The following is a 27,788-nucleotide window of genomic DNA, read 5'->3' on the forward strand; positions in this document are numbered from 1 at the left end:
AAAGTTAGTTTGCATGAACATTAAATTTATTTGCATGAAGATTAAATTCATCAGTTCTCTTTTGCATTGCTGCATGAATGCACGTCTATAATGAGAATGAAAAAATAAGTATTGCACGTGAACATTTAAAAGAGTGATGTGATTAAAGTGCTATGTGATACCACTAGTGAGAGAATTTAATCTGCACCGCAATAAAGTTTCAATTAACACCCATACCCCATCGTAGTCATGCGTTACCAACTTGATGGCAAAAAACAAACAGGTCTATGCCGGTTCATTTCCAAACATCAAAATTTTCGTGTTTTACATTTTAAAATATGCAATAATGATCGTTGTTATGGACGATCAGTGAGGAGAACCTTAAGTAAATATAAAATGGTTGACAACGCATCAGTGTATATTTGTTCGTATGAAAACAGTCCGTCCTTCATCATCCGTCGTTTCCCGTCATCAAGATATGTTCAAAACCAGATTGCTGTCTGCATTGTGAACTGTGTACTCATATTTCCAGCAATTCTATTGAACGGTGTTTGTATTGCAACGATATCAAAAAGCTCAATTCTACAAATCAAACCTTGTAACTACCTGATTCTTATTCATTCTGTGGTCGATTTGCTTATCCCCACAGTCAGTGTTCCATCGTTCACATATCTGATGTACAGTGAAATTGTTGGCACGGCTAAATGCATCATTATATTGCTGTTGACAGTAACAGGAATCGTTCCTGGTGCTTTATCAATTACCTCTATATGTGCATTGACGTTTGAAAGATACTTGAGTGTATTGCATCCGATCGCACATCGCAACTACGTAACAAAAAAGTTGTGTACTCAGTACATTATCGGTTGGTCATTTGTCATCGTAACCCTAACGCCTATTGTTGTGGTGTCTGCTTTGGCATACAACATTTGTCTTGCCTTTTTCATTGGTTCCACGCTAGTCTTAAATGCAGTGGCGTACACCATGATCTTTCTTACTGTTGGAAAAGAGTGAAACCTTGGAACGACAGCAGCGAAAATCAGGACGAAGAAGCGAACAAGCTTTCAAAAAAGAAAAGGAGAAAATTTTTTATGCAAGAAACGAAACTAGCACGGTCATGTGCACTTGTCGTGGGTATTTTTTATCTCTGTTATCTGCCTGGACTAGTTGCAACTCTTTATTACTTCAAAGAGGACAAATTCAAGTATAGAATTGCGCATTCGTGGTATGTTACAAATTTTGTCATTAATTCATGCGTTAATTCGTTAATTTTCTTCTGGAAACAAGCGTTGCTTCGCAAAGAAGCTTTAAAACTTTTGCGACGTAAGCTGTGTGAATAAGTTATGTGTGCAGAACTCCAGAATGTTTCCATAACAACAGAGAATGGAAAATTATACCATAATATAAAAGGAGGGATTCTTGAATATAATAAAAAGCTAGCTATAGTTATAATACAATTTTTGATTGCAAATGCTACTGGAACACTCGTTGCAGTTTTTCTGCTTACTTTTAGAACATTTATAAACTTTTCCGAAGAATTTTACACAAACCTTCAATTGTAGAAAGAACCGTTTTGTCATAGGGAGAAACTCCCGAATGCTTATTCATCAAATTGTGTGCTTACTTTTCGATAATCTTTTATGACAGTGTGACAAAGCATTCTTAAAATATAGCCAGCTTTTGTAACCTACTCTCAGGTTAGGTTCTCTTGTGCAAGAACCTTACCCCAGTAGTCAAATTACGTAAATATCCCCTGTTTACTTTAATAAAACAAAAAGTGATTGACATTCCGTAAAAGTAAACATACTTTAACTCACGTCTCTACAAAAATTCTGTCTATCGTCTCGACAAAAATTACAAGTCATCATCTGTAGAATATATCCTTTTACTGTATAAAATTCCTACGTAGTTACTTTAATAAAGTGGTGCATATACTGTTGAAACTTGAAAGACGAGGCAAGAAAAATTGAAATTGGATGCAGTAAATAAAGTTTTTCAATCTATAAAGAATTAAAATTCAAAATATTTTGTTTGTCCATTGAATTTCAAAAATTTATGATTGATATGAGTAATTATTTTGCTAATAACCTTGTACCATTTCTGGACATATTTTGCGAGGGTGCTTTTAATTCGCTCTGGGTGCTCATTTGTATATTCCTTTCTTTTCGGCTGTTCTCTTTTTTAAAGTAATTCCGCCTTCAATAGAGATCAGCTAGCCACCAGTGAAACGACAAAGGTCAATTATACAAATCAATGCTTATAAAACTATAAACGTTTACTGTTAAAACGACTAAAAGGAAAGCTATTGCAGCATTGCTGTTTTGAACTTAATGAGCTCCCATACACTTAACATGCAAAATTGCATTTTTTCAATCGGCTTTTTTTCGCGAATATTTGATCTTTATTCAAGGCAGGCGAATGTCTATCGCGTGACAACGTGCAGGGTCGAGTGCTAACCTTGAATGTCCAGCCGATTCAATGAGAATACCCTGTGCCATCGTCAGGTTTTCACTGTTTGTTCATCAAATATCTATTACCTAAATGGCATAAATGTAAACAAAAGACTATCATATCGTCTTCGGCGTAACACTGCATCTTGCAACTAAAAAAATATTATATAAACTTTGTCAGAAGAGCAAAAAGTTGTAAACTACATTCATATTTAAAATGCTACAAGAGATGTTGTGTGCATTGCATTCTGTGTTAAGAGTTAATGAGCAATGATTGTGAAGCAAACGGTTTTAAAAACAGTTTGATTTAACTTCATAATTCCGTTACCATAAATATCTAGTTTTTCTACCAGCTTAGTTTGAATAATCATTTTCATATGAGGAACATTTGGCAAACTCCTAAAATTGGTGTAACGTGCATTTTTCAATTTATGTCAACAAGAATTGATTTAGGACTAATCATTTATTTAAATAATCCTATCAAACCATTGACTTTCAAATAATGTTCTAGATAACTTTATAAAGCATGTTTCTATTCAGCTTTTTTTCAGCGTAGCTATATGATATGTGTATTTACAAACAGTTAATGAAAGAAAAAAACTGAAAAGCAGCAAATAAAAAGAAAACTCCATGTTACTTGTTTGGACATCGACTCGTCACAAACATACGAATAATCCCTCGCTCTTATGACCGTAATATCTCCTGTCACCACGTGTCTTAATACTCTAAGTCTATAATGATGTTGTTTGTCGTGCTTTTTAATATCGTAGATGAACCTATAGCTGTTCACTGCTCTTCATAGTTAGGTTTAAAATAGTAAAAAGTTTGTAACTATAACATGACTGACGACTACTTTATTAGCTCTCGTATTTTTGGTGGTTTAAGAAAATTTGTAATATTTTATCATTCAGCAACAAACAACGGTAGGTTGTATCTGTACGAAGATTTATTTTGCTATATAATTGAGAAATACGATTATTTTGTCATTCCACATTTTAGTTGATCCAAGAACTTCGAAATGGTTCTTGATATCGAATATATGGTCACTACCTTTGATACTATTTTGCTACGTAATTCTGGTATTGTTTGGTCAGAAATTCATGACTTCAAGACGAAAACTAGAAATTCGTGGAGCTCTTATCGTTTACAATATGTTGCTCGTTGCTCTGTCTCTGTCTATGCTCTGTGAGGTATATTACCTATATTTAATGAAATTTATTGATCTTTAGCTACGTGTGCTGTCCACATCTTTTTTTTAATCTTTATTTCCAAAATTAAACAGAATTGCTAAGAAGCGGGCATGTGTAGGTACGGTTAGAGAGGGCGTTGTATAGAAGGATTATTCCGTCTCACGCTAGAGTATTTTGATTAGAAATGTGTCATTCATCTCTGGCTCAGTTTGCGAGTTTTGAAGGAGTTCAATCCTCTTACCGCTTTTTTTATCAGCCACAATCGATTGATCAACAATGATCATTGTAATAAGGACATTATAATAATGATCAAATAGAAGGCACACGTGTTTTGAAAACTTGTAAGAAGATAAGTTTAATGTGACACATGTGGAGGGCCATGGCCTTAGTAGATAACTTGCTAAGTTTACGCGCATGCTGAAAAGTGTACAAAAAGAAAAATATTCCTTAGTTGAAAACTCTACATCGTTCTGAAAAAATCTGCTCAATGAGTATTTATGACCTTGGTAGCCATTATGGGTTACAATTTTTGACCACGCTTAACCAGTGAACTATAATATCAACTGGAATGATAACTTCGCCGCCATCTTAGAAGCCAGCATGATGCCAGCTTGCAGGTAGCTCCGGTCCCTTTTGCGAAAAATATGGCATTTTTATATTTATAAAATTTCAAAAGTAAACCTTGTGTTAGTTTTTCAAAATACTATTAAACTTGAAGAATATTAGTCAAACTTGCAGAATGTCAAAAAAATTGGCCAAAACTTATAGTATTGCTGAAAAACGTTAAAGCAAAGACAAAAATTACCAAAAATCCGCGCGATTTTTTGTTGCTTTTTCTGCGTTTTTAATACATAATCCTACCAAGTTTCGTAAAAATTGAGCAACTTTCCAAGTAGAAAAATGTGTTTTTAAGAGCATTTCTCAAAAAATAAAAATATACGCATCTGCAAATATATATATATAGCTCAGTGTCATAAAGAAAAGTGTGGAAAAGTGCAAGATCCTCGCAGAAGGATTCTTAAAAAACTATTTTCTCGATTGAAATGTGTAAAAATCAAGTTTATTTTTCAAATACATAACACCCTATGCTTGTGCTGTCCGTGTAAAGCATACAAAGATAGAAAAGAAAATGAACACATTGCATATAACGGGCCGATAAACTTGGTGTAATGTATTGTTAAAAACAATCGTCCACAATTTTTGCCGATTATGTTTCTTCTCGAAATATCTTGCTGAGGCATACGCTAATTATGGTAGATGCAATTTTAAAGCACAAAATGTGTCAAAAAATGAAAACAAATAATTTTTCACTGTTTTCAACTACCAACAAGCCAAAACAAACGTCGGTCGCCAAGAAAATACGCATTGTTTAAGGGGAGAGTTTGGCTTCAAACAATCATGGGAAAAACTAAAGGAGTTACCGTTCCAGTTGTTATTATAGTTCACTGCGCTTAACATTTTGACTTGTGAGTTACAATTAGTTACCATGGCAACCAATATGTGTACCATTTGTTTCATTCACGTATTTGCTGTTAGCAACAGTTAGCTAGCTATTTTCGTAATCTACTTCATCTTAGGAAGAATTAAAAAGTATTTGAAATATGACAACAAGAATAGCAAGTAGAAACCAAAGAGTTGTACATATTAAAAAACACACCAAAAATATTATGTAGAGTTGTATGTCATTGAAGACCAATATATCAATTACAAAACGTCTTGTTTCAGTTTGTACAGGCTCTTTTGAATATACCGAGTTTTAACTACTTTTGTCAAGGAGTTGAAAATGAAGATCGCGAGGATTTAGTTCGGGTAACTACATCTTAAAAATCTAGTATTTATAATATTAATTTTTAAATCTCACAGGATTATTGAAGAATATTCCCACATAAACAAAACACGACAATTTAGGATAGCAATATACAGAAGATAGTTAATAATTAATATTCTGTTAAAATGTTCAATTCATTATTCTATAGCTTGCTAGAGTGAATTGGCTGTTTTTTCTTTCAAAGATTGTGGAATTTCTCGACACGGTATGTTTTGACAGATGTACAAAATGAAAAATTTGTGCTTCGTTTTCTAGGCTAAGTAAAATATTTATTCAGCTATGTTGACAAACATTGTTTTTATTTTATGTTTTGTATGAGAGTAATTAATATATTTTGACTACAGAGGACTACTAAATACTACTAAATACTACTAATTCTCTCCTCCTTCCTTAACTATTCTCGAAACAAAGCAATACAACAGAGTCAACAACTAACCATTTAACGAAACAATTAAGTTATTCCATAAAAGTACGCAGATATTTTTCGTTTTAAAAAGGCCTTTTGAACAAATGCTAGGCGCATGTAATGTTGACACAAACTATTGATATTTAAGGTTTTTCTGATCTTGAGAAAGAAATCGGTATCCTTTCTGCACGCTTACCATCATACAAGTGCTTGTTTTCTGTGGTGGGTCGTTGTAAAGTGGCAGCCAGGTTAATTAAATCACTATTTTGTTGTTTTTGTCAGTACGTAAATATACTGTCGATTGTTTTTAAAAAAACTTCAACTAAATTATGTTAAATTAACTCCTAATTTTAGTGGTTCTCTTCGTGCAATTCAATATGAAAGAGTGATTGTCGACCATAATTCATTGCGCGCTTTTTTTCATATGAGAGTGTAGCCAACTCGGCCAGACAATTTCACGTAATACATTTATAAAAAAAGATGTAATAATTGTAGAATTACATATATGAACTATTTTTTCTTAAAAAATGAATAATTCAATTCAGAGTGATTAGCAAAAAGGATTACTAGTGAAGTAGTCTTATACAGTTAATTCGAGATGCATAACCACGCGCGCAATGCATGAATGATATTTTGAACTCAATCTTTAAGCCAGTAAAAATTTTCTCGTATTATCCATCTTTTTTTTTTCAGGAGGAACATGTAAGTGAACAAAACAAGATTTTTTGAATCCTAGGACTTTGGTATTGTGTGACATTCAATTGAGCTGATATATATTTTATATATAGTTTAGGTGTCATCAAGCATAATATTTTTTTTGTTAATTATTATAATCGTTTTTAATTATCCATATATCTGAAGCCTACTTTGGCGCGATGTTGAATTGCCTCGTCCATGTAGTAATGTATTTTTACTACTTGATATCTGCCCTTGGTCCTCAATACAGAAAGTACCTATGGTGGAAGAAATATTTGACAACTATTCAACTGGTGAGTTAATATTTTAGATTATTATGTTTATGTTTCACGGACTGAGCTTTTTTAATCATTGTAATTTGCTTTGTGTGATCACGAGACACTAAAAAAGAAATCCTTAGTTGCTATGATTTGTGTAAAACTCCTTAAAGAAATATACCGACTTAAACCTCAATGGAGAATACTTTTGCATTAGCAATGTCTTGATAATCAGTAACTAAACGAGGGTAACATCAATTTTTGTATGTTTTTTTTATTCAGCTCCAATTCTCAATGGTTTTTATTTATCTGGTAAATGCAATGTTCGTTAAAGGATGCAGCTATCCGCGATGGTTGCTTTGGGTATTTATTGGCTATGACATCACTCTCTTTTTGTTATTTATGAATTTCTGTGTGAAAGAATACTTACTTAAATCTATGAAAGGAAAGAGACAGTGAAAATACCAGCATTTAGACTATTAAAAGTACCAGTAATGTTCAAGAATTTAAAATTAAATTTCATCTTGTTTTTGACAGTTGAATGATGTAACGAATATTTGATTTTAGTTTCATTGTTTAATGTCGCTTGTATGAAAAAGGCAAACTTATTTGTCACTTCCAACATAACATACTGAATCCTATCAAAAGTTATTTGAAGACTTCTTTGACTTCTTTACCACGCCAACGTGGCTTCATACCAGTGACGGTAGAAGATAAGGGATGCAGTGGGGGGCAGTCCCAGTGAAAATTTTGAATATAGAAATTGTTTGAAAGTTTTGAATTTGGAAATCCAAAACATTTCTGAACGTCGTAGGAGGAACAGTCAACAATGTAATTTGCAAGTACTTTATTCTTTCACTGCTTGCATGCGCGTGGGGCATCGCTAGAGTTTCCTCCATGTTAAGGAATTCACGTAAAAACTACAAAGCTTCAACTTGGGACGTGATTAGCGAATATGCAAATGACGTCATGCATTTTCTTTATCTTTGACTCGTTGACCGAAATAATATTTTACGGCTGCTTTCAAATTCATCATACCACGCAAACAGTGTAGTTTCATCGCTAAAATTAAAGCAATCTTAAATATTGAAATAATATCAACAAGGACTTTTGACATTTAAGTGCTTTAATACATTGGCAAAGACGTCTGAGTGCTTTAATACATTCACAAAAAGTTTTGAGTGTTTCAATCTCTAGACAAGAACAAGCCAAGTATTTCAATACTTAGTCAAGGAATTTTCGAGTGCTTCAAACATTAAACATCTTTCAATTGCTGCAAACAACTGCTGTCGGCAGGTTACAATGGAAATATTGTAAATTTCCAGCGACTGTGAACATTTATAGCTTATAGACCCAAACTCAAGGTTTATCGTTAGCACGTACTAAGTATAGGCAGGAAATCTTTCTCTGTATATTTTGCCACCAAAAATTTAAAAATTTCCCCGACTTTTCAATCGTCAAACTTTCTTGAGGGTACATCACCCCCCCTGCCCTCAAGACATGCACGCCTATATCAGAAGCGCACATAATACACTCTCCAGTGTTTTAAACTGTTTATATAAATTTCTTAATATTTTTTAGCATCAACTCAGCATTTTCAGTTGATTTCTAGTCGAAACAACTATTGACGAAACAGAATTGAGCATAGCAAAGGTTTAAAAAGAGAACATTGTACCAAAAACTGTATCTACTAAGAACTAAATATGATTTTAATCAAAAAGAAATGTCCAAGATTTCTTTATAGACCCAAGTTATAATATTGTCTCTGAAAGATAATTCTTGACCCTGCACACTGGCTAAACGTTGAAGAGGCATCAGCTAAGCTTCAAATACGTACGTAGGTATCAGGTTCAACATAAATATTATCGATTTTTGGATGGGGTTATTTTGTAATATGAGGAGCAAAATGTTTATCAATGATATTACATGTACGCCGTGTGCTTGTTTCTTTCGGTAGGTCAATAATAATAAACAGTGTATTTCAAAACTGTTATCAACCTGGAAAGATTGGATTGTGTATTGGCTCAATGGCAAGGCTTTGCAACAACAAATATTCAGTGGTTTTGCTAGTTGTTGGTCTTGGAGTAGCTTTAGTTGAAATCCTTTTGTTATTACATAGGATGCACGTACTTACTGGAGACAAACACGCATTGATGCAGCAATTAAGAGCACTTGAGCATCTGCATAAGGACAAAGAAAAATATGAGTCAAAATCATCGTGGAAGAGAATGTTTGCAGGAGTTAAAATACGACGCCAAAACGAGCCATTTGATATAACGCCATATGATAGTTTTACATATCAAACAGTGTTTAGTGTCAACAAAGATGGTGCGAACGATGAACCTTCACGAACAATCAAAGGAGAACGTTTGGATGATCATCAAGAAACACTGAAATTTGCTGTGAATCATGTAAACAAGAAATTATTGCACAAAGGACAGTATGAACAGATTACAAAACTCAATCTAGTCAATGGCATTAGTAAATTAGATCGCGCTTATGGAATGGAATATGACTTCATCTTTAAAATACCAAAGTCGACTGACAAATATGAAAGAGTTAAAGTGTACCGTCCATATAACAATATACAGCTTCGGCAGAGCATTGAGAGTTTTAGCACATTGAAGCGACGAGTTAATGTAATAATTCCATTGTCTGGCAGACAAGCGCAACTTAAGTTATTTTTGAAACATTTTGGCGACTGCTGTTTGCAGCTTAATGTTTACTTGACAGTGGTGTACTTTGGTGATGATGGCAAACAGGATGTAATTAATTCACTCAAGGAGTTTGAAAAGAAAAAGAAATTCCGTAACTATAAGGTGATTTTTTCAAATGCTTATTTTTCTCGCGGAGTTGGCCTGCAAACAGGTGTTCTCTCGTGGAGCAAAGGAAATGACATTATGTTTTTTTGCGATGTTGATGTGTATTTTGACGCTAGTTTTATTGATCGATGTAGATTTTATACAGATCCTGGTAAAATGGTCTATTTCCCTATTGTGTTTTCCTTATACAACCCTGAAACAGTTTATTATAGCAATATTCCAGACATTAAGCGACGGCTATTTGCAAAAAAAGGAAACGGTCTTTGGGTTGATTTTGGCTTCGGCATGTCTTGCATTTACAGAGACGATTTCACGAGATCAAAAGGATTCAATACGTCCATTAAAGGTTGGGGCGGAGAGGATGTTGCATTATTCAGAAAGTTCATCAATACTAACATCACAGTCATAAGAGCAACAGATCGAGGGCTATTTCATATTTATCATCCCAAAAATTGTGATCCAAATTTAACAAAAATTCAATACTTATCATGCATGACGGTTAAGGCTAGGCTAGAAGGATCACATGTGCAAATGAGTAGACTAGCTTTCGGAAGTAATTTGTTTAGCGATAAACAACCGGACTGGAAAACAAAAATGAAAATAATGAAACTTCAAAAAGATATGAATGAAATTGATGTTGCAATAGCAGAAATTAAAAGTCTTAAAGTTCGAATTGATTCCATCAAAAAACCGACGAGCATGAAAGACAAGAATACCTCTTATCATGCAGATAAACTGAGAGAATTGAAAAAAAGTTTGGATGGTGTTTTACTGGATGTTAGAAAACTTTCTTTTGATCAAACAAATGATACGATAAAATAAAAGTGAGTTTTCAAACTCCTCGTCTCTATAATTTTCCAAATTGAATTTTTCTCCAAATTCATGTTAGATACTTTTCTTATTTTTGTTTTCCAAATTTATGTTAGATGTTGTAGGCACGTTTTTATGTAGAGCGATTCTCCATCTCAAAAAGTATACGTCACATTGAAAATCTTATAAATTAACGAACACGCCAGAGCATACAAAAATGACACAACTACAGATATGTCAAACAGTATGCCAAACAATATGTCAAACAGTATGTCAAACAATATGTCAAACAGTATGTCAAACAGTATGTCAAACAATATGTCAAAGAGTATGCCAAACAATATGTCAAACAGTATGTCAAACAATATGTCAAACAGCATGCCAAACAATATGTCAAGCAGTATGTCAAACAGTATGTCAAACAATATGTCAAACAGTATGCCAAACAATATGTCAAACAATATGTCAAACAATATGTCAAACAATATGTCAAACAGTATGTCAAACAATATGTCAAACAGTATGTCAAACAGGTGGAAAAGTATTATTGATTACATTAAAAAATATGCGGATTTTATGTTTATTGGTTTGTGTTTACTGTACAGGTAACGTAAAAACAAACACGCACAGTAGTGCATCCAAAATACATAAACAACATATAAAGCCGAGCATACTGTATTCAATTAATTCCACTAATTTGAGTCATCTTGTGGGACGTTCTTAACTGAAAACTTGATGTTCATATTGCAGAGTTTTCATTTTAATGATAAAAGAAGAAGCCATCATACCGTAATAGAACGGTGCAAATCTCCCGAACATTCTACTGTATATTGGCTTGTTACATTGAGAGAGAATTCCATGAAGAACAAAAAATCCACCAAGACCACAAGAGTATGCTTCCTTTTCAAGCTCCTCGGCCTTTGATAGCCAATAGTGGGCATTAGCGACGTTCCAAACACCATTAGATGTGGTTTTGCTTTCTGAATTTTTAGGCTGAGAAATTACCCAAGACACAATAGCACAATCAAAAAGCTCTGCCTTACATGAACTTTGAGGTAAGGCCCATTTCGGATCAGGTGAATAATAGGGTAAATTTTTGTAATGGTTAAAATGTGCATGAGAAAGATCTCCGCTGACCACGAACAAGGTTCTAAATTTAGTCTGATCAAAGTATCTACCAAGAGACCTACCAATATCAATCATTACATCCTTCACGGCGATTTCCTTGATTGGCTGACTAATAATGACGTATTTAGGATGCTTATGGGTGTTTTCGAACTCTCTATTCAAATACCACAATGGAATAACCTCTCCCCATCGAAGTGGTGTTTCAAGAACGTCAAACGTTCTCACACCCTGAACATTGATTCCCTCCGTTTCTAAATGCTCAATTATTTTTTCCGACATCGCTTTATCCAATGGCACTTCCACTTTGAAATCAGCCCATTCATCTTTCCACGTAGCATCTCCTTTAGCAACGTCGTTCAAATATACTCCAAGACTTTTAGACAATGAAATACCATGTGGTGTGTGTAATACAACAAGATCTGGCTTCAGAGATGCAGCATTTTGACAAGTTTTTACGATGCACTTAAAGAGATCAGTGAGGGTCGTCTGAAAATATTAAAAACAATAAGTTATAAACACAAAGAATAACAAAAGTCGAACAATTTATGCGGAATTAACCCCTCGCCCAGTCCTCTTTAAAGTCAATCGTGCGAATATGCAATCAAAATATAAACACATGTGTAATCTAAAGTAAAAATACAAACACAAGTGAAACCTAAGGCTTTTTTAATAAATTTAGGTATAAGAGTTTTATTGTACAGATCCTTCAAAATAAATAGTCGACGTTTGTAGGTAACGTGGGTTTGTAATGTCTGATTTACACAACCATAATATGCATAAAAGTATTTAGCAATTTGTTTATTATCGGATGAAACATACCACGGTTCGATAACTCTTTGTTGAATTTGTTGATAAGATAATGCAAGAACCGAGTTCAATGATTATTTATTAAAAGAATTATATATTAACTAAATGTGAAAAAGGTGTAAAATTACGATCAAATTTTAATGCTGTTTCTTTTTGTTTATCGCACCGCTTGTTTCTTATCGTGTGTGAGTGATGACGTCTGAGCTTGGAATATTAAATGCAAATGCCGTATAGCGTGGGATTATTCCTAATATCTGACGCCTATACGTCATCCTCATCGGATATGAGAGTTTATCAGATTGTTTTTAGGCAATCAGACGTGCAGATTTTTCAAATGAATGATAAACTTGCTAATTCAAGTTCTCTTTATGCAATCAACGTCACCAGGGCCGGATTAAGGAGAAGGCGTTGAGGGTGGTTGCCAGGGACCCGTTAAGGGTGGTTGCCAGGGACCCGTGTTTTGAAGGCCACGCACGCGCAAAGCAAATACTTTCAATGGAAACATTGCCTTTGTGTGGCAAGAGTAAATACAAAAACTGCAACATGGAAGATAAGCTTTTAGTTTTAAATTGAAACTTCGTATTTAAGACAAAATTGTGAGTTCTTCCATTTAATGTCAACTTGGCATTTTATTACAAACTATAAATGAGATCAAATGTTATGTTAGTAAAATATATCGTAAGAAACGTTGGGCTCGTCATTGTAAGAAAATCATTGTTGAGAAAAAATATTAATTCTTTTAAAGTTTTTGTGGATAAAGGATGTCTGTTGGGTGAGGGGGGATCTTTTTGACTGCCAGGGGCTCCGCGAAAGCTTGATCTGCCCCTGAACGTCAATGGTTTTGTACGCCGTTCATATATTAAAAAAACTCTCAATAACTTGAGCGTTGGAAATAAAAAGAGGCTTTAAAAACAGTGGCATAGTTTGGCGAGGTAAGGTCAACGACATGATCCAGCAACTAAAATCAATTAATGGAAAATTTACCACGTACTTAACAATTGCAAATTTCTCAATCTAAACTCATCTGAAGGTTTTCGTAAGGCTCTGAGACTCTGAAGTGTAAAGCCCCGTTCACAGACCACACGAACCCGGATGTATTTTTAACCATATCGTTTTCTTTGCGTATCGCATCAAAATATTTTTGCGTCTACACGTCGCTTGATATTCTTCCGACTTATTCAAGTTTCTATTGCAAATAAAGGGCCTCTTAAAGTTTAAATGGCAAGGCTGCTAAATAGAACCCAGTCCAAGCCCATTTTTGCTTGCTAAAGTCTCCAAGCGAAAGCTACAGGCTTCGTATTTACATGAGCTAGTTGCAGAATGATATATAATTTTGGTTGTAATTCTGACTGAATGTAAGAATTCTTCATCGATCTTTTTTTCTACTGAGAGTATTTCACAATGCTAGTTTTGATGTATTCAATCTTAAATGAGTTAAACCTCATAAAATTAGGGCTGCTGGGGTGGGTACAAGATTTCTGCAAGGGGTGACAAAGTGGGGATACTGAACTATTCCACCTAGAGGGGTCTGGGAGAACACTTACACCTCTAAAATAATTGAAAATCATATTTTGTAGCAATTTAGAAAAAGAATGGTACTTTTAGTAAGCTGCTATAGTTTATTTGATTTTTGTTCTTCTTGAAAGTTCTTTTAACAAAACTGCCCCATGTGTTCCGTCTATGTTTCATCTGGAGTTTCGTTGGTTTATGCTAATCACATAATAAAAGTTGTTGAGTAAAAGTTGAATAAAAGTTTTTGACTCTGAAGATGACTACCGCTAAGTTTGTCGAAACGTCAGTCATCAACAACAAAAACAGTCCTTCTCAGGACTATACCAACCTGGACGATCTACATTTACAAACATGTAACGATACTCCCGGGTTCAAACCATTTACTTTAATAAAAGTTGTCTTATTTGCATTTTCATGCCATCATGTTAAGCATGAATGAGTTCACATGGTCAGCGGTAACAAACGCGCGCTCTTAATTTGTGTGTACCGATCACTATTTAGTAACTTATCTAAATAAATTTTACTGGAAATACGAATTCAGAATGTTTAATCGTAATTCACAAACAACATTTAATACTTTTTTGAAAATTTCGAACAGCAAAAAAAGGGGTGAAGTACAAAACTACTCAGTCCACCCCCACCCCCCCATAAATCCGCCCTGGGCTGTGTTGACGCTAAAGGCGTATTCAAACTAACTGTTCAGTCACGACTTGTTAGTTACATTTAGTAGGTACAGTTCAATTTTGTAAGCATGTCAGTTTTACATAATAACTATAATGCACCTGCATATGTATATTTTCTGTCACACATCACCTCTACAGTAAAAAGATGAAAATATTTCTACAATAGCTAAATACTGAACTGCGATTTAATTTTTAAAATGTCGCGTTTATGTGTAGCATTGTTTAGTATCATAAAAATATACATAGTTTTTTCTGAATAGATTAGCTTATTTAGATTTTTCTTTATAAAAACAACGCACACAAGGCAACCCATTTCCAGATCTTTCTTTGATAAAATTTGACTTACTCCACATACAATCAATATATTATATTGATCACAACAAACATATATTTGCCACTTGTTCATATCTGCGTGTTATTGTAACGTCCCAGCATGACTCTTGCGAGGAATTTATGTATAACGTAATTGGATCCGTGACTCCTATGTTATGAATGTAAAAAATTCAAGCACGTTTCCTACCTGTAACTCCTGAGGAAGCCCAGCGTATCTTCTACGACATGATTCAGAGGGGCTTGCAGCACCTTCGCCATCGAAAGATATTCCTGCATGAGGTAGAGTTACGGCTCCAACAAGAACCATTATTTTCAGAAAGTAAAATCGTGAAAATTATAACAACTAGTGTAAGTATTAAGCAACGTGCCACACCTTTCTCTTGTTCCCCTATTCAGCAAAATGACGTCATATCCGGGGCAGAGCACTTGTCATCTTCTCGAAGACCCGCGACCACGAAAGAAATCATATACGTAATAAATCTATTCATAAACGCTCGGATTGACTTCAAATTTTGACTTTCGAGTAGTAGTCTACGAAAATGCCCGTTTTGATCGAGGCTCAAGGAACTCAAAACAGCCTAACTGGAGTAGTTTGTAATATATGTGACGAAGGCTTTGCTCCAGATGAGCGAATGGTAAATTCAAACGGACAAATTTTACATGAACGTTGCTTTATGTAAGTGCCAAATGAACAATAATCTGCGAGTTAGTTGTGAGGTTTTCCGTCTGTTTGTGTTTAATTTATTTGTTAAATTTTAATTGTATTGTAGTGACTATATACAACTTGTTGTTCTTCAATAATTTTGCGGCGATTTTTGACTGCCATGACAAACATTTCTAAAAACGCTCTACCGCGTATTTACCAAGTTACTATAAACACAATTGTCCTTGACAAGTGTACCTGCCCCGGTTGTTTTTCTTGTTCTTTCTTAGATGAAATAGCATGGCCAGCTTTTGGGCAGTTGCCTGATTTTCTAAACTTGGCCAGTTTTTCTTTTAAATAACACGACTAACTTGACCCTAGAAAGCTCCCCCAATAAGACTTATTGTCTGTATAATTTTTATTGTAAAACACACCGCTCTACCAAGAGCTTCCCAATCTTCGAAATCAGGAATTTATATTAAATATCCTGTCAGTATATATGTACAAATTTACAACGAGCGTATGTATATACATTTTTTTAAGGTGGATTACGTATACGCCCTGCTCTTCATGATTACTTCGTGACAAAATTTTAGCAGTAAATTTTGTGAGAAAATCTACTGCTATTTCTAAAGTCGTGATAATTATATCTGTATTTTTTTTAGTTGTGTGCAATGTTTTAATACGTTTCCCGATGGCATATTCTATGAGGTAAAAGTCTTATATTTATGTCTAGTCAAAATGATGTATCGTATTCTTGTTTGGTATAGAACCAGAGACTGCCAGTTGTTTGGTAGTTCTAGCTAGCAATTTTTAAATTGTTTATGCCCCAGCATTTCTTTAGGTAGGTATTAAAACCTAACAAACTTGGATTATGTAAATAGTTCAGAAAGACAGGTTTTGGTGAATACATATATATTTATTATGTCCTTTTGTATTAGTTCCAAAATCTTTTGAGTATGTGACTTATTTATTAGAAACATGCACGAACAGAATTATTCTTACAGAGAACAATTAGGTTTTATGAGAGACAATCATAAGTAGAGACAGTGATTCAGTGTGTAAATGAAGTGGAATTTGACCCATGTCAGAGAGCAGCATTAGAACTCAATTTTTCCTTAAATGGAAGTGAATAAAATAACTTAAGTAATTTAGAAAAATGATTGTTAAGATTAGGCAAAATAATGTAGGAATGTAATGGTTTAGAAAATTGACTGACATTAACCTCAGACTTCCTGCCCATTATTTTTTTGTTGATCGAGTCTCATTGCAATTCATGAAAACAAGTGTTGGAGCAATCTCAACTGCCAGAAATGAGCAAGCCAATTTAATTTTAACAATATACATATTAATGAATGCATCCAATGAGTTTAGATTAAAGTGAAAAATATACATTATGTATTTTCTCACAATTACTACACAGTTTTTATTGAATGTCCATGAGGTTAGATTAAAGTAAAAAATATACATTTTGTATTTTCTCACAATTACTACACAGTTTTTATAGAATGGCCCTGTATGACCTTGAATTTAAAACATGACTGTCAGATGTTGAGATCCTAGGTAGCTGTGCTAACTGCAAGTGCCTACAGCTAGATGCAAACATCAATCCAAAGTACTTGTGCACATTGGTCATTTAAGAAAAGTGCGACCTTTAAATTTTCCCATAACGTTTTGCAATATTCACCGACCAGAATTTTTGAGGAATTGGGTTTGAATGAATAAGAATAAGGAATTAGTGCAGTTTGTTTGCACGACAACTTTGGACCATGCAAGGCTTACTGCATTTTTTAGGCAGCCTTCAAAAAAATGTAAATGTACAGGCATGATTTAAAATAAATGATTCCAAGCTTAAAGATGTTTTTCAATGTCCTCGAATTCTAATTTTTTGATGAAATTTCATATAAACATGTCAGTATACAATTTTTTTTTTGAGAAGCTGAGATGACACTTAAATCTTTATGTTGAAACATGGAAGTATCTTGTGTACCTACGAGTCGGCTTTCATTTTGCATGAAAACACACTATTTATTCTCTATTCATTAAGAAAATAAGTTTAAGTTCTTCATTTTTATGCTTTCTTATGTTATGATGTCTTGTTTGATAATTAAAGCGTTTAATTGTCCATACATTTTTCAAAATATGAATGACCTTGATATGTGATTAGAAAGTGCTTGAATTTCATTACACTTGCATTGTACAATCCCATACATCATATGAGTGTAAGCTTGCATACACATTTTAAATGTCAAGCGGAATATGTTTACATACGCAATCTAAACATCAAGGTGAAGATTTAGTTATGTGCCATTTTGAACATCAATGTGAGCGTACGTACGTAGTCACATCTACATTATAAACATCAATGTGAGCATTTACTTATACATTCCAAACATCAAAATGAGAATAGTAATATACACATTCTAATCAACAAGGTGTGAATAGTTATCTATTTTAGTTATCTATTTTTACCGTCAAAAACATCTAGAGACCATAAGTCTTGACCAAGCAACATGTTCGTAATATATACTATAACACATAATCTAAAAAAATACATCTTGTGAACTTGATTAAAGTTATATGTACGTAAACATAAAACAATTGAAACTCTAAAATTTCAGTCTTATTTCAAGACCATTATAATACAGAATGATGTACACAAGCTGGCCGTTAGTTATTTATGCCCAGAGTAGTAAGGTGTTAAATTATGACACGAGGATGAAATTTTATTTTTTATGTATTTGAAGGGCTTTTCTAACTGTGACAATAAGGACAGTGTGAGTTCATGGCTTGCTTTAGTCAAGAGCTGAGTTTGAGTGGGGTGTATGTTGTTCTTCCAGTTGTAAGAGTTAGTAATTTTTATGGAATTTTTACAATAGGATACAATAGGATACAAGAGGATACAATAGGATAATTTGTATACAATAGGATACAAGAAGATACAAGAGGATACAATAGGATACAATAGGATAGGTCTTATAGTTGTTATGCAACTGGATGTCTAAATAGTGTGAGGTTATGTTTGTGTGGAAATGTATGTTTGTCAAACATTTCATTTATAATTACTACGATATTAGCATACGTACATACGTGAGTATCGATGTGATTGTTTACTACGATATTAGCATACGTACATACGTGAGTATCGATGTGATTGTTTACTACGATATTAGCATACGTACATACGTGAGTATCGATGTGATTGTAACTTAACCAGTGTGCGAATTTGTTCAGAAAAAACGATGTGCAATTTTTTTTGACAAAAGTGTTTCTTTAGAGGCATAATCAAATCGATATTACGTTAATTATTATAAAGCGCTAATTGCTAAATTAATATTTTTAAACTTGAACAAATTCATATGATTTACGACAGTGTTTTTCGTTAAAACCGCTAATTTTTGCACATCGTTTGAAAAAGTGATGTGCAATTGTTTTCATTTTAGCTAAAACAATGTGCAAATTGCACATTGCACACCGTTAATTCGCACACTGGACTTGACTACGTAGCTAAGAGCAATTTTGAGAGAAACATAAAGTACTTTGTTAGTTGAATCTTTTACTTACTTTTGTGTTCTAAAACCACATTTTTCTCAGTCATAAGGTTGTATCGTGCTCACTTTTCTTTTCTTTTTTTGTAGTATGATGGTCGCAGATTTTGTGAACACTGCTTTCAAACGCTGTTTGCACCACGTTGCAAGAAGTGTGGTATGAAATTTTAATGTCATATTTCTTAAGTTTTTGTTCCAGTGCTTGTAGCATGTAACAGCTTCTTCACACGTAAATCTTAACTTTACTAGAGGTCGTAGAGGCCCTTTGATGTACTTGTACTATATGTAACATCTATTATAAGTTTACAAGATGTTTATCTTGGCACTTGATAAACTTGTAAATATGTAACAGCTTCTTCATAAACCTTCAGTTCTCTAAGGTTTCACTTTGATATGTATGTAATATCTGACAGTTTTTTTGTAAACCTTAAGTTTATCAGTTGTTGTGCGGGCACTTCCATATACTTGTAATATATTACAGCTAAGTATTTTATAAACCGTACGTTCACTAGAGCAGTGTGCGAATTAACGGTGTGTGCAACGTGCAATTTGCACATCACTTTTTCAAACGATGTGTGAAAATCAGCGGTTTTAACGAAAAACACTGTCGTAAACCATATGAATTTGTTCACGTTTAAAAATATTAATTTAGCAATTAGCGCTATATAATAATTAACGTAATATCGCTTTGATTATGCCTCTAAAGAAACACTTTTGTCAAAAAAATTGCACATCGTTTTTTCTCAACTAATTCGCACACTGCACTAGAGGTTGTGTGTTTAGACACTTTGATATATTTATTATATGTTTACATCTAGGTGATTTTATTATTGGTCGAGTGATTCGTGCCATGCAGGCTTGCTGGCATCCAGATTGCTTCCGTTGTGAAATTTGCAATGTTACTCTTGCTGATAGTGGTTTTGTTAAGAACGCTGGCAGGTATGTACTAAAACATCATCATTTAAATGATAATGTATTACATTTGCCACAAAAGCAGCAAATTGTTCTTTACCTACAGCTATAAGCTGTACAAATGTAACAGCTACATGAGACAACAGCTACATGAGACAACAGCTACATGAGACAACAGCTACATGAGACAACAGCTACATGAGACAACAGCTACATGAGACAACAGCTACATGAGACAACAGCTACATGAGACAACAGCTACATGAGACAACAGTTACATGAGACAACAGCTACATGAGACAACAGCTACATGAGACAACAGCTACATGAGACAACAGCTACATGAGACAACAGCTACATGAGACAACAGCTACATGAGACAACAGCTAGGAGCTGTGGTGGGGTGATAGTGGAGAGTGTGTGGTTGTTGTTGACACTAGGGAGTATGGTGGTGTGACACTAGGGGGACTTTGGTGGTGTTTGACACTAGGGGGACTTTCGTGGTGTGTGACATTAGGGGACTTTGGTGGTGTTTGACACTAGGGGGACTTTGATGGTGTTTAACACTAGGGGGACTTTGGTGGTGTGACACTAGGTGGACTTTGGTGGTGTGTGACACCAAGGGGGACTTTGGTGGTGTGACACCAAGGGGGACTTTGGTGGTGTGACACTAGGGAGACTTTGGTGGTGTGTGACATTAGGGGGACTTCGGTGGTGTGTGACATTAGGGGGACTTCGGTGGTGTGTGACATTAGGGGACGGTGGTGTGTGACATTAGGGGGACTTTGGTGGTGTGTGACACTAGGGGGACTTTGGTGTCGTGACATCAGAGAGTTGGTCCAAAAACTGATCAAGGATGAAAAAAGTTGGTCTCGCTGATCATTGTGGAATTTTTCATGAAATAAAAACTTTACGAAAGTTGGTCCCAAAATGTGGAACACCGTAGTTTTTTGGATGTGCGCCCCTGATTGTATTTCACATTTCTACATAAATTTTAATGACAGTTTTGTAATTTCATTAGAGCTCTGTGCAAGAACTGTAACGCTGATGAGAAGACCAAACGTAAGTCTTATATTTGTCATTGGCTTGTTTTCCTTATTGTGTCCACATCTTCTGAAATTTGTATGCGTTTCTGTGTACTGGTTTTAATATATACAATGACACGCATTGTCGTTGTATCACGTGTTTGGACCGTGGTGAAGCACGTGTGAATAAATATCGTATTCGTTTGCGCAGACGTTCATTGCGCCAGTAATATTTCGTGTGAAAACGCAAATTGGTAGGCAGCAAAATTTTTCTTCACGTTGTGATATTTTTTGAGTTGTGAAAACGCAAATTGGTGGGCAGCAAAATTTTTCTTCACGTTGTGATATTTTTTAAGATGTGAAAACGCAAATTGGTAGGCAACAAAATTTTTCTTCACGTTGTAATATTTTTTGAGATGTGAAAACGCAAATTGGTAGGCAGCAAAATTTTTCTTCAAGTTGTGATATTTTTTGAGTTGTATAAAGTGAAATGGGCTCCCTTGGAAATGTTTGTCCAACGATAAGTTGATTAAGTACTTTATGTAAGACTATTCGCGCGGGAGAGGAAAAAATACGTTGTTTTCATCCTTTTCATTCACATATTATTAATTCGAGGAAATCTTAAAGATCGATTGGCGATCTTTAAAAAACCTCATTAACCTTTGCGCCATTACGTAGCATCGCAGTTTGGATACTACGTAATCCGGGTGATCAAAACTGTGGGACAAGCTTTGTATGATCCCAGTATAGCATAATAAACAAACAGTAGAACCACTTTGCTGTGCAACAGGATGTACTTTTTATATTGAGACTATTGACTTTGGTTAGCCAGCTCGTGGTCCTATTGGTCGAAAAGTGTAGTTGATATTTGGCGATCTTTTTAATGGGAATAAGATATGCGTGGCACAATAAAAATGAATTGTGTTGCTTTACTGTTTGTTCACTATACTGTGCTCGTCGAGGAAACTAATGCCTCTTCAAATAACTTTCTTGCGAGATGTGACATTTTGGTATCTTATTTTAGGCACTGGACGTTACGTGTGCAGGAAGTGTCAGTAAGTTTTTGCTTTTACATTTTAATACATACGTAAATATATCATTTAAAATATCATTATTCTTGCCTACCGTTAGCCCTGTTAAGCTGCTCTATTGTTTTCTTTGACTTTTTGTTTTAACAACGAACTTTGTTTACGCAGTAAATACTTTGTTGTCGCATTTTTGTTTATTTTTCACTTTTAACATAGTACTTAAATGTGTTTTTTCGTGCTCAAAACAAGCTCACACATTTCTCCGGATCACTTCAAGGGATATTTTAAGGATTTTATACTGATTGACCATTGTATTCAAAAGGGCGTGAAACGTGAGCTAATGTGGCAGAGGGTACAAAAATACCCTTCACCAGTGAAATTGTAAAAACTGCAATTTCGTAAACGCTATTTTATGAATTTGTAGAGCAATTTAATAACAACACAAGAGACGTGTCATGAATACAAGCCAACTGAATTTGTATTATCCGCAATAAAATATATGAATTATTAATTACAAAAAAAACCGCCAAATAGGGGGGGGAGAATTTTGTTTCAGTGCGGGACCACATGCCCCCAGTGTGTATGTTAAAATATGTATTGGATCACTCATTCAGTTAACTTTTGTCGACAGCTGTTTTTCCAGTACTGCCATCGGCATTAACGTCATTTTTATTTTCTTGCGTATTACGTAATTATTTACCTTAGATTTGCATCTATTAAATTTCAATTCATTCCACTGTTTTCAGTATCTACATCCCGGAAGGAGAACACATTATGTACATGGGTGAACCTGTATGTCCCTGGCATTACAACTGCTATTCCTGTGGGTAAGTATTTAATATTCTTGATTTTACTGCCAATCATGATTGATGGGATTCCAGTTAATGTATACGAATCATACAATCAGCTCAGGCAATAAGTTTCAATAAATGCGATTTTATTCAATTTCCACGATTTGCGCAAATTAAGTAACGATTTTTCTTACTTAAATACGATTCCAGTTTTTTCATTTACGTAAGGTTACTAAACAGAAATCGTCATATCGTTGTACATATAATGCTTTACATATTTATTACTATTCGTTTGTTTTACAAAAATAGTTACTTCTAACAGAGTTTTTATTAAATGAAGATATGATCTTCGCACTTTTGCTGGACAATTTAAGCAATTGTCTCATGAGAACCTGAAAAATTCAGGTGACTCAACGGGATCAGGTGACTCAACTCCTGTTGAGTCACCTGAATTTTTCAGGTTCTCATGAGACAATTGCTTAAATTGTCCAGCAAAAGTGCGAAGATCCTATCTTCATTTAATTTCAAACACCGCACTGCATAAAACTTTCTTTCGTAGAGTTTTTATTCCCACCATTTGGACTAATACCCGGAAAAACATAGCTAACCTTCATAATAGCCGTTATGTCTGTGGTTTGTGTTCACGTGAAGTAAAGCTGTGATCAAGAAAAATTAACACAATCTCCGTCATTGACCTCAATTGATTTCGAAAGAACTTAAAGCCAGAACATGAATACATGAATACGTATTTCTCCCCACTCACCCCCTTAATGACCTTGCACGTCATGGCTCAGAAAGGCACGTTTTAAACTCACTGATGTAATTGTCGTGATTTATATTTTTAGTAAAGAACTTGACCACACATGTCGCAAGCGCAACAACGAATTGTACTGCCTGCGATGTCACGATCTCACGGGAACTCCAATCTGCGGGGCTTGTAGGTAAGTTTTGTGAGTTCGTACTAAAGCCCCCCCCCCCGTATTACCGTTACAACTTACATTAACATTTGTTACAGGCGACCTATTGAAGAACGAGTTGTGAATGCTCTTGGCAAACAATGGTGTGTCGAGGTACATTTTTGCTTTATTTACCCAACATCTTACGCAAGTGTTAAAGTAAATAGTTTGAACCCGGGAGTATCAATACATGTTTGTAACGATATAACGACGTTACACTTCACACCTAAAAATATTTCACTTCACACTAATTCACAATGACAATACACATTTCCTGTACACACAATACAATGACGTAAGAACCAGATAACAAATACGGCTAACCTGACGTTTACTCCTCATTTGACTCTGAAGATGACTACCGCTAAGGTTGTCGAAACGTCAGTCAACAACAACAAAAACAGTCCTTCTCAGGACTTTATTAACCTGGACGATCATCATTTACGAACATGCTACGCACGTGTGTCGTGCTAGTGTAAAAGGCCATTTTGCTTCAAGCCCTTGACAGCTTGAACTTTTTTGTTTTTGATAGCATTTCGTTTGTGCCAAGTGTGAAAAGCCATTTTACGGTCATTTGCATTACGAAAAAAATGGATTGCCATATTGTGAAACTCATTACAATGAGGTATGTAATTTATTAGTCTTTGTTAACTTACTATTAACGATAATCAATCTTCTATGACGTGAATATGATGGCGTCTCTTTCTCCATCATGAATCTGTTATTTGTACCATTGCAACTTTGTCATGTAAAGCTAAACCTCTTGTCACAGTCCAATTTGCTCATTTGGAAAGAGGATGACGTATATTCTGAGAAAGGCGGGAAAAAACTTTGCAACAGTGTACAATTTCATTTTGACGTGGCAGTTTTAAAAAAAGATTAAGACTAGGGCTAAGAGATTATTATGACTAGACTAAGGTTTGCAGTACCGCTCGCGTATTTGTTAACATAATTTTGCGTATGATACGCATATCGCTCTCGTATCATACGCGTATCGCTCTCGTATTATACTCGTATCGTTCTCGTATCATACGCGTATCGTTCTCGTATCATACGCGTATCGCTCTCGTATTATACTCGTATCGTTCTCGTATCATACGCGTATCGTTCTCGTATCATACGCGTATCGCTCTCGTATCATACGCGTATCGCTCTCGTATTATACGCGTATCGCTCTCGTATTATACGCGTATCGCTCTCGTATCATACGCGTATCGCTCTCGTATTATACTCGTATCGTTCTCGTATCATACGCGTATCGTTCTCGTATCATACGCGTATCGCTCTCGTATTATACTCGTATCGTTCTCGTATCATACGCGTATCGTTCTCGTATCATACGCGTATCGCTCTCGTATCATACGCGTATCGCTCTCGTATCATACGCGTATCGCTCTCGTATTATACGCGTATCGCTCTCGTATCATACGCGTATCGCTCTCGTATCATACGCGTATCGCTCTCGTACCATACGCGTATCGTTCTCGTATCATACGCGTATCGTTCTCATATCATACGCGTATCGTTCTCGTATCATACGCGTATCGTTCTCGTGTCATACGCGTATCGTTCTCGTATCATACGCGTATCGTTCTCGTATCATACGCGTATCGCTCTCGTATCATACGCGGATCGTTCTCGTATCATACGCGGATCGTTCTCGTATCATACGCGTATCGCTCTCGTATCATACGCGTATCGCTCTCGTATCATACGCGGATCGCTCTCGTATCATACGCGGATCGTTCTCGTATCATACGCGTATCGTTCTCGTATCATACGCGTATCGTTCTCGTATCATACGCGTATCGCTCTCGTATCATACGCGTATCGCTCTCGTATCATACGCGTATCGTTCTCGTATCATACGCGTATCGTTCTCGTATCATACGCGTTTGATACGCGTACCGTATGTTAACAATTACGCGAGCGGTAATGTAGGCAAGGTTTTGACACAATAAAAGTTCATAGATATTTTTGCTTCCATCCCACCTCTCCAAGTAACTATATTCTAAATAACGTTGTTTTGTTTACGTAGTTGTTTGGCGAAGTTTGCTTCATGTGTAATCACGGAATTGTTGGTGGTGATGGTACGTATACTTCATGTAATACTTTCAAAGATATCTCTTACATTTACTTCAATCACACGCGAGAAAGACGTACAGCGAAGTTTTTGGCTTCGATTTCAAAAAAGTCTCTTTACGAGCAAAATATTTGTCTTTACATACGTAACACCGGAAGAAGAACCATTTTATGTCACGTGTTCAATAACTTGTTCCACACAATGTTAGCATTCATTGAATAGTGATTATGATCATCTTGGGGTGGTTATTCACATAAACCATTTGACCCACGTGCGTGCGCGCGTGCGTGTGTGAGGGGGGGGGTTGTGCACTATTTGAAAACTTTCCATTACAACTAAATACAAATTTTAATACATGGTACTAGTACCCGGTGAGGATATTGAAAGTTTCCGGTGAAAATCGCCGGTTACATGCTTCTAATGAAATCCCTCGAGGTTGCGTAAAGTTTATTTCACGACATTTTGTACAGATGCTTACAAATGTATGTAACAGTAACTCTGTCGAGGAACATATCAGTTTACTTTTGAATGTCAGTGTTGTTTTCTATAATTGTTAATTCATCTGTCTTTATTTTTTATAGCTGTAAACGCAATGGAGAAGTTTTGGTGTAGCAACCACTTTGTTTGCTTTGGTTGTGATACTCAGCTCACTTTAAGGTTACACTTAAGAAATAAAAAATATTTACTGTGCTTGCACAGGCTTATGAAAAACGAGGAGACTTTTGGGAGAACTCGAGGTTTGATGAGAGCAAGACAGAAGGTCGAGGGTTGCACAAACGTCTCCGAGGTTTGAATAAGTCAGTGCAAACACGAAAAACATCTTTTATTTCTTTTATAATATATCAATAATGCGAAACAGACTAATTTATAACAAAGTTTTGATTTTTCCTCCGACGTGTATTCATGATTGATTTGCAAATTCACTTTGACTGATTCAATTGATTTGATTGTTTGAGCACAGATCTGTTTCTATAGGCTAATGCAAACACAGCTATAGACAAATCACTGCATGAAAACACAACTATAGACCAATCACTGCACGCAAACACAGCTATAGACCAATCACCGCACGCAAACACAGCTATAGACCAATCACCGCACGCAAACACAGCTATAGACCAATCACCGCACGCGTTTTATTATTTTTATTTTATAATTTTCTGTTTTTTCTGATCTGTATAAATTTAATATCATAATGCATTCACAAAAGGCATGCGTGGAGATAGTTCACCTTACGAAAAGCATAAATTTATAACTATTTGTTTCTTTACGCCCTCTCTCTTCAGGAGCAAATTTCATGAGTTCGATATGAAACCGTTGTGCCGAAAATGCTACGAGAAGATGCCTCTGGAAATGAAAAAACGTCTCCGTCGCGCAGAGCTGGGACAACCCAACCCACCGCCTTCAAAATCCGGAAAGAAAAAAAAGGACAAAAACAAAGACTAGATTGCACCTGACTATCATCTCAGTACCAATGTCTTTTCTAGTTTTCGCCATTTATGTTAATTTTGCATGAAGAAATGTACCATAGTTGGATGAATAGCGTTTTCAAATTTTTAAGTTTTATAGGAATTATTGACGATATTTTATGGATATTATCACCCTTTGAATAAAATTTTTGGTATGGAAAAATATTTGTTTCTTTTTATGGTCATAGCAAAGCAATTGTTTGCCTTGTATGGTCATAGCTCATAGCAAAACAGTTGTTATTACCATATATGGTCATAGAAAAAAGTAGTTTCCATATATAGTCATCGCGAACCTAATTTGATTTTATTTCAAAGTAATCGTTAGTATCGTGATATCCAGGGGCGGATTATCCAGTAGGCTGAGTAGGCTTAAGCCTACAGGCCCGGGCTTTCGAAAGGTCCGTTATATTTGGACACAATTAGGATTTCAAC

The 27,788-nt window shown here is 35.2% G+C and overlaps 5 protein-coding genes and 1 long non-coding RNA gene across 7 annotated transcripts; 5 read left to right on the forward strand and 1 right to left on the reverse strand.

The window, feature by feature from the left end:
- The first annotated feature begins 227 nt into the window (after positions 1-227).
- LOC124454350 (D(3) dopamine receptor-like) lies at positions 228-1,043 on the forward strand. Its single transcript, XM_047005160.1, has one exon. The coding sequence runs from the start codon at positions 229-231 to the stop codon at positions 991-993; it is 765 nt and encodes a 254-aa protein (XP_046861116.1). The 5' UTR covers position 228; the 3' UTR covers positions 994-1,043.
- Positions 1,044-3,195: 2,152 nt separating this feature from the next.
- Positions 3,196-7,348, forward strand: LOC124454323 (elongation of very long chain fatty acids protein 4-like). The gene is made up of 8 exons (XM_047005142.1): positions 3,196-3,352; positions 3,429-3,619; positions 5,345-5,428; positions 5,596-5,652; positions 6,002-6,101; positions 6,547-6,555; positions 6,715-6,842; positions 7,089-7,348. The coding sequence occupies exons 1-8, from the start codon at positions 3,268-3,270 to the stop codon at positions 7,263-7,265; spliced, it is 831 nt and encodes a 276-aa protein (XP_046861098.1). The 5' UTR covers positions 3,196-3,267; the 3' UTR covers positions 7,266-7,348.
- Positions 7,349-8,833: 1,485 nt separating this feature from the next.
- On the forward strand, positions 8,834-10,450 carry LOC124454147 (chondroitin sulfate N-acetylgalactosaminyltransferase 1-like). The gene has a single exon (XM_047004955.1). The coding sequence runs from the start codon at positions 8,834-8,836 to the stop codon at positions 10,448-10,450; it is 1,617 nt and encodes a 538-aa protein (XP_046860911.1).
- Positions 10,451-11,004: 554 nt separating this feature from the next.
- On the reverse strand, positions 11,005-15,344 carry LOC124454060. The gene is made up of 2 exons (XM_047004867.1): positions 15,089-15,344; positions 11,005-12,052 (listed from the first exon to the last, which is right to left on the reverse strand). The coding sequence occupies exons 1-2, from the start codon at positions 15,206-15,208 to the stop codon at positions 11,159-11,161; spliced, it is 1,014 nt and encodes a 337-aa protein (XP_046860823.1). The 5' UTR covers positions 15,209-15,344; the 3' UTR covers positions 11,005-11,158.
- Positions 15,321-27,519, forward strand: LOC124454058 (LIM and senescent cell antigen-like-containing domain protein 1). 2 transcript variants are annotated; one of them, XM_047004865.1, is made up of 13 exons: positions 15,324-15,577; positions 16,210-16,255; positions 19,183-19,249; positions 19,911-20,031; positions 21,026-21,066; positions 22,054-22,084; positions 22,804-22,884; positions 23,694-23,789; positions 23,864-23,918; positions 24,337-24,429; positions 25,843-25,894; positions 26,469-26,544; positions 27,174-27,519. In XM_047004865.1, the coding sequence occupies exons 1-13, from the start codon at positions 15,441-15,443 to the stop codon at positions 27,331-27,333; spliced, it is 1,056 nt and encodes a 351-aa protein (XP_046860821.1). In that variant the 5' UTR covers positions 15,324-15,440; the 3' UTR covers positions 27,334-27,519. The 2 variants fall into 2 exon arrangements, with proteins under 2 accessions (XP_046860822.1, XP_046860821.1); XM_047004866.1 differs by lacking the exon at positions 26,469-26,544 and having other exon boundaries at positions 15,321-15,577.
- LOC124454061 lies at positions 20,042-20,850 on the forward strand. The gene is made up of 2 exons (XR_006951325.1): positions 20,042-20,599; positions 20,783-20,850. It is a non-coding gene; the product is annotated as an uncharacterized LOC124454061 (long non-coding RNA).
- Positions 27,520-27,788: the final 269 nt, after the last annotated feature.

The sequence above is a fragment of the Xenia sp. Carnegie-2017 genome, unplaced genomic scaffold (genome assembly GCF_021976095.1).
Source record: "Xenia sp. Carnegie-2017 unplaced genomic scaffold, XeniaSp_v1 HiC_scaffold_3, whole genome shotgun sequence".
NCBI classification, from domain to species: Eukaryota; Metazoa; Cnidaria; class Anthozoa; order Malacalcyonacea; family Xeniidae; genus Xenia; species Xenia sp. Carnegie-2017.